The 6,733-nt window shown below is 42.2% G+C and overlaps 1 protein-coding gene across 2 annotated transcripts in view; it reads right to left on the bottom strand.

The window, feature by feature from the left end:
- Positions 1-795: 795 nt before the first annotated feature.
- The window catches only part of USP13 (ubiquitin specific peptidase 13), a 94,459-nt gene continuing 88,521 nt past the window's right edge, over positions 796-6,733 (bottom strand). For both annotated transcript variants that reach the window (XM_087933509.1, XM_087933510.1), the window contains 3 exons: positions 5,203-5,365; positions 3,291-3,375; positions 796-1,766 (listed from right to left, as the gene is read on the bottom strand). In XM_087933509.1, coding sequence (XP_087789635.1) covers positions 1,673-1,766; positions 3,291-3,375; positions 5,203-5,365 — 342 coding nt within the window. In that variant the 3' untranslated portion in view covers positions 796-1,672. The remainder of the gene's footprint in view (positions 1,767-3,290; positions 3,376-5,202; positions 5,366-6,733) is intronic.

The raw sequence follows: 6,733 nt of genomic DNA, 5'->3' as shown, positions 1-6,733 counted from the left end.
CCTCTGACAGAAGACTTTACAGTATCCTTCCCCTGCCATGCCCACCAAGCCACGCCCACAGAACTAGTAGTAAAAAAAAAATTTGAATCCCACCACTGGCCCATGGGGTGCTTAGATCTGGCCCAGAGATGGCATTCAGCTAGTTCTGACCAGTTCTGGAGAACCGGTAGCAGAAATTTTGAGTAATTCAGAAAGCCAGCAAGTACCACTTTTGACTGGCCCTGCCCTGATCTATTCTCTGCCTCCCAAGTCCCAGCTGATCAGCTGAGTCTTCTTTGGTTGCCCTGCACAGAAGAATGGAGCTGGAAAGCAGGTTAGTGGGGTGGGGAGGGAATGGGGATTTTGCAGTATCCTTCCCTTGGAATGGGGAAGGAATGGAGATTTTACGGTATCCTTCCCCTGCCATGCCCACCAAGTCACACCCACCAAGCCACGCCACGCCCACCAAGTTATGCCCACAAAACCAGTAGTAAAAAAAATTTGTATCCCACCACTGAATTCCCACCACGCATGGCTCTCCTGAGCTCTGTTTTTGCTGGAAGAGCACCCGGGCCACCATATATGCCCTCAACATGAGTGACGTCTAGCTGGCCACACCTATCCTGGCCACACCTACCTGGCCCCCAAACACAACCCTGATGCAGCCCTCAATGAAATCGAGTTTGATACCCCTGTCCTAGACCCTTCTCATGTAGGGACTGCTTTGCTTCATAACCAAGCTGTTCGTCCTAACTGCGGTCGCTCAGGGAGGACTACCTACCGTATATCCCCATCACAAGATAATATTGAGAGCCATTTCGCATGCATTTCTATGATGCACGTTTAAAACTTTATTTGCAATTCGTAACAGAAAAGAAAAAAACAGCCATACTGATGTTTATCGATCCACAGGCCCTCATAAACACTTGTGCAGGGTGGTGGTAGGGACACAGTTATACAGCTATATAAACGCAAATATGCGTATGCTGATTCATTGCAGTGGGTGACATGGGCACTTTCTTAGACGGGAATTTTAGGGCCATCAATCATCTGGTGCAGACTTTTTTTTAAAAAAAAAAAGCATGGCATGTGACCAAATCCCAAATGAAAAAAAAAAAAAAGATGAACATTCAGACTGTATTGGGACACAATACAAGTCTCCTTGGCTTCAATGATTAGGTTTAATTTCAAGCTCCAAAGTCTGCAAAATATTATGGGGGTCTTACTTTTTTTTTCTTTTTTTTTCCCCTTTCCTTTTTAATCGGAAATTTAGGGTTCCAGATAAGCAACTTTTCATGCTAGCAAATAGAGTCCATCCAGCAACAGTGATGAATTCCTAGTTCAAAGCAACCGCTTAGCAACCGTCAGTCCTTTAAGGGTTAAACCAAAGATGGCAGGTTCTTCTCAGTGCAGGAACAGTTTTGTGTTCTCTGGACGTTTGCTGCAAACTCTGCTAGTGGTTCAGAACAGTCTTAAGGTCTCCACGAAATGTAGACAAACTTTAAAATCCTACAATGCACCATCATTTAACAGAAAAACTCTCCTCTAAAGATTTAGGAAGGCATCAATTGAATTATCCTGATTCTTTTCTTTTTTTCATTTTGGCAGTCCAAAGGCTTTGCTTACTGGAAACAACATTTTTGGCAGAGTAAAAAGGCTTATGGCTTCCTAAGGCCAGAGAACAGAGTGAGGTCTAACTTGGTATTCTGTGATAGAAGTAAATATATCCTAGCTCTATGGGTGGCTGCTCGGAGGCACAAACTTTATGGTCGTTGTAGATCACCCACCTGAAAAGGAGAAAGAAAGAGAAAATGAAGTGAACATCATGAAATTAAATGAAGTGGGCAAGGAACCCCTACAACTGCTGACACCACTACCACTACCGCTGCCATCTAACTTGATTTAAGTGTGTGTGCTGATTTGTCTCGTCCGGAGAATTAGGACAGGGGTGTCAAACTCGCAGCCTGCAGTCCGGATGCAGTGGTGGGCAGCTGACACTTCAGGCTGGTTCTTGCAAACCGGTAGTTCCGACGATCAGCTGGCCCCACCCGCTCGCCCTGCCCTATCCGTTCCTATATTTCCGTCTTTTTCAGCTCAGCTGATTCGCGCAGCACAGTGGATTACCACGCCTCAGCTGTTCTACTTACCGGGGCTGCCTTGTAGAGCCTCAAATTGGTGTTTTTTGAATGTTGCGTGCAGCCCACCACTGGACCGGATGTGTCATGCATTTGGCCAAGCCCATGCCCAGTTCAGCAAAGGGGGAAAAGTCACAATACATCATGGGACAATGTCATGACAACACGAGTTTGACAACCCCTGAATTAGTGTCAGGATTCCGACACTTAACCCCACTTAAATCATGAGTCTCTAGCCAAACTCCAAAAGGATTTATTGGGAGTTTAAAAAATGCACCACTGCCTGGATGTTGCTGACTCTGAGACATATAATTCATTGTCACCCTTGACCCTGGTTTTCCCCCACCCCCTGGGTGTATCATAATTAATATTCTCCAATGGGACACATCCATAGCCAAGAGTCATCAATCATACTCTCCAGTTAGAATTTTGCACAGCAGAAACCTCAGTGGCCTAGAAACTATCTTTGAAAACATCTATGGAATACAAGCTGCCCACTGCTTTCCCCTCCCTTTCTGCTGGCAACTCTAAAAGACCACAGAAATATTTCATGAGTTGACAATTAGGATAATGAACAAGCTGCAGTCCGACTGCTTCCGACATTTAAAAGAATCTGTGGTTGGCTCTTAATCCCCACCCAAAACCACTGCTAATATGGAAATCATCCCCATTCATTCATTCAAGTTAGAAATAAAATTTTCTGATATGGTTTCCATAGAAGCCTATGGAGATTTATTGAGAGTTTTGGAGCGATAATTCAGCGTCAGAAAATGTACTCTGACAAGATTTTCACTCATCAAGATCATGGTTATTCCAAAAATGCTTTATCAAAAAGCAGCTGGACTGTTCTTTCCTTGAGGAAGAAGAAGATGTTTCGCTTCTCATCCAAGAAGCTTCATCAGCTCTGACCGAATGGTGAAGGATGAAAGGATTTATTATATTGCTTGCAGTCCTCTGCTTGTTAGCATTCTTTCTGAGAATTGTTGGGTCCACTTGAAGGGAATTGATAAATCCTTCCACCTTTGAAACATCTTCAAGGGAAAAAAACCCAAGTCCAGTGGCCTTTTGAAAAAGCCCTTTTGGGTTTCCATAGAAGCGTCGATCTCAAAGTGTTTGTCTAACTTTTGGGCACTACATATCAACTGTAACACAACCAGTAATGTCACACTATATTACCTTCCTTCCTTTTTAAGATGGCAAACATAATGGCCGCTCATGGTGGATGTTCCCATGTGACTGATGAAGCCAAAGAGTTCATATCCTGCCCAAGAAAATATCAAGGGTGTGATGAGCAAAGTCATGATGAAGACGATCCAAAAATCTTGCCCACATTCCTCTAGCAACAATTCTTAAACCAACTCACTCTTGATCTCTTTAAAAGTAACATTCAGGAATAAAATGGATGTTTTTTTGAAAATTGCAAACCTATAGATCAGGGGTGTCAAATCTAGGCCTGGGGGCCAATCCGGTCCATGGGGTGCTTAGATCTGGTCCATGGAGATGCCTTGGAAACAATAAAGGACCATCCCACAATGCCTTTGTCAGCGAAAACTGAGCTCGGGAGGGCTTCGGGCAGCCCTCCCGAGCTCAGTTTTCACAGGTAGAGGTATGCAGGAGGCCCTCACAGCCAAAAATGGAGCTCGGGAGCCTGTTTTCACTGGCAGAGCAGTCTGGCCACCATAGGCGCCCCAACACGAATGATGTTGAGCTGGCCACACCCACCCTGGCCACACTCACCCCAGCTGCCTGAAGTCAAGTACAACCCTGATGTGGCCCTCAATGAAATCGAGTTTGACACCCCTGCTATAGATCATTAAGTATTGCACGCTGTAGCTCTCCAACATTTATAAACCTGCAAATATATTCTGTGCGTGGTTGTCATGAATCACATCTTACTTTAATGCTATTTCCTATAAAGATGACATAGCATAGCAACCCTCAGCAATTTTCAGCCTTCCCTGGACTGCACGCAATATATCTCAGGATATTGTTTTGTATTTTGGACGTTCATTATCTCCCTTAAAAGTTCCCTAGTTAGGCACATCAAATATTACTTGGTATTCTCAGGCTACTTGTATTGTGCTACTTGCATTCACTGATGCTCAACAAATTTTAACTGCTGTCTAAAAGTTCCATCCTGTGGTTTATTTCTCCTGCAGGAGTTATGATGGTTAAAAAAACAAAGGCTAAAAAAACCTAAAGGTTTAAAAAATAAAGGTTAAAAAAGCAGGGAATGTTGGCAAACAAATAGAAGCATGAGAACAAGGTCTTAAAGACCCCACATCAAAACTCAAACATGCATCCTTCAGTACAGACTTTTATGATCAGCTATTTCATATTGTTTCAGACCAATGGCCCATATCAATTTATTGTAATCATTTTTTTTGCTGGCTGGGGAGTATTCAGAAAAAGCTGAGATTGTTTGGTGATGCCAAAGACTGAACTACGGTCGTCTAAAGGATTGTTTAACACAGCAACAACCAAGTTCGACATCGAGCAAATATTTAACCTAAATTAGAAATCAGCCCTGTTCTTTAGTTATCATGATACATATAATGTACATGCTTGGCCCACTGATAAGTTCACAGGAATGGAACGTTGCAAATCATCAGTATTAAAATATGTGACAAGTCTAAAAGCGTATTGTCATAACCTAAGAGAAGACTCCTACGAGTCCCTTGGACTACAAGGCGATCAAACCGGTCAGCCCTAGAGGAGAACAAGCTTGACTGCTCTTTAGAAGGCCAGATCCTGAAGATGAAACTCAAATACTTTGGCCACCTAATGAGAAGGAAGGACTCACTGGAGAAGAGCCTAATGCTGGGAACGGTTGAGAGCAAAAGAAGAAAGGAATGACAGAGAATGAGGTGGCTGGATGGAGTCACTGAAGCAGTGGGCGTGAGCTTAAATAGACTCCAGAAGATGCTAGAAGACAGGAAGGCCTGTAGGAATGTTTTCCATGGGGTTATGATGGGTCGGACACAACTTCACAACTAACAACAACAAAACTTAAAAAACATATTTGGGAAGGGGAAAAATGAATAAGCCAGGCAGATCAATGTATGCAACCTATCAAAGGGAAACTTACTTCCCGGTCCATCTTTGATCCGGGGCCCTTCTGGATCCGATTCTGCAAGGATGTTAGCATTCATGTGGTTTTCTATATTCATGACTTCAGAAGCTACTTCAGTCTCTTCCTCTGGTTCAGGGTGACTAAAGATCCAGTCCAATGCGTGTTCCAAGTTGTTATTCTTCCAGACGCAATAGCATGGAATAATAAAATAGGCAAGAGCTGTCAATATCTTGTCCTTGCTGTGGTAGCATTTTCTCTATTCCAAGAATAGACCCAAATATAGATGCAGCATAGTCCTGGGGTTATGACCAGTGATTTAGTTCAAAGTTATGACAGACCCTCTCCCCCCCTCCCACAAAAAGGGTACTTAGTTTAGCAACTGGCCCATATTTACACCTAGGTGCAGCGTCCTATGGTCACATGATCATGATTTATGGTATTTGTTAAGAGAAGCCAGTGTTTACTTTCGGTGTTCAGGAGAGAGAAAAACCAAAAGTAAATGCCCATTTCAGACTATGGATTCAATTAATGACCATGTTATCCGCTTAATGATTGGCACAAAAAAACATCACAAAATCAGGTCAGTTACATGATGACCCACATAATGACTGGCATGACTTATGTCCATAATGTTAGGCTTAGCTATGCTCTTTATTTCAGTATTACCTGTAACACCATTTTATGGAGGGATTACAATTTGCATAACTGAGGTAAGCATGGTAGCAGAGGAGAGACCCTGGTTAGTAAAACTGTACTAGCTTCTTCTTCAAATGCACATATTATATTGTAAATAGCATCTACTTTTATTGCATTCCTGTGTCTGATATATCACAGAAGAGTAACTGTGCACCTAAGAAAATGCTGTACTTCGATGATTTGCAATAAAGCAATGAAATTTTTCTAACTTTTTTTTAAAGTTAGCATAAGCTGCTTTACCGTTAGGCTCTCTTTTCCACTAACATCTAGTCAATATATACTGTGAGGATTTCAGTGATGTTTTTGATAATTTCAAGCACTGTAAAACAATTAAGAAAAACAGGACTAAAGAGCACCACTAGACAACAGATGCTGTTGAATGACAACTCCCAACGTGCTCTGGGGCTGTTTATATCTGGAGGGCTTTTTCTAAAAGTGCAATGAATACTTGTCTGTTCTACTTAATAACTTGCATTTTCAGGAAAAGTGTAGGAAAAAGGGGGAAAAACAAAGAAAAGGCATGGACTTCCGACTCCCTTTGGTGCAGTAGAATAAGATAATAACATCAAACCTCAACTTTTTGACTTTTATATAATAGCATAAACTAGCCATTACTATAACAACAAACCTATCTAATCAGTAAAACCCAGAATCAAAGTTTCATTTTTTTTCCACCTCAAGCACAAAGTTCAGAAGCAGTTCCCAAGTAGAAACAAAAGTAATTATGTTTTTTTTTTTAACCAAAACATCTCTGCCAACTCCATCAACGTTTGCAGCCATTCGTCCATGGTGGGAATAAGTGTCCTTCCGTTTTTTTCGCATAAAGTAATCTTATTGCACACTTGCTGCT

Source organism: Pseudonaja textilis, chromosome 4, assembly GCF_049901715.1.
Source record: "Pseudonaja textilis isolate UNSWEBS1 chromosome 4, rPseTex1.2, whole genome shotgun sequence".
Classification (NCBI taxonomy): domain Eukaryota; kingdom Metazoa; phylum Chordata; class Lepidosauria; order Squamata; family Elapidae; genus Pseudonaja; species Pseudonaja textilis.
Note: the sequence above shows the minus strand (reverse complement) of the source record. Positions and strands in the feature narration are given on the sequence as shown.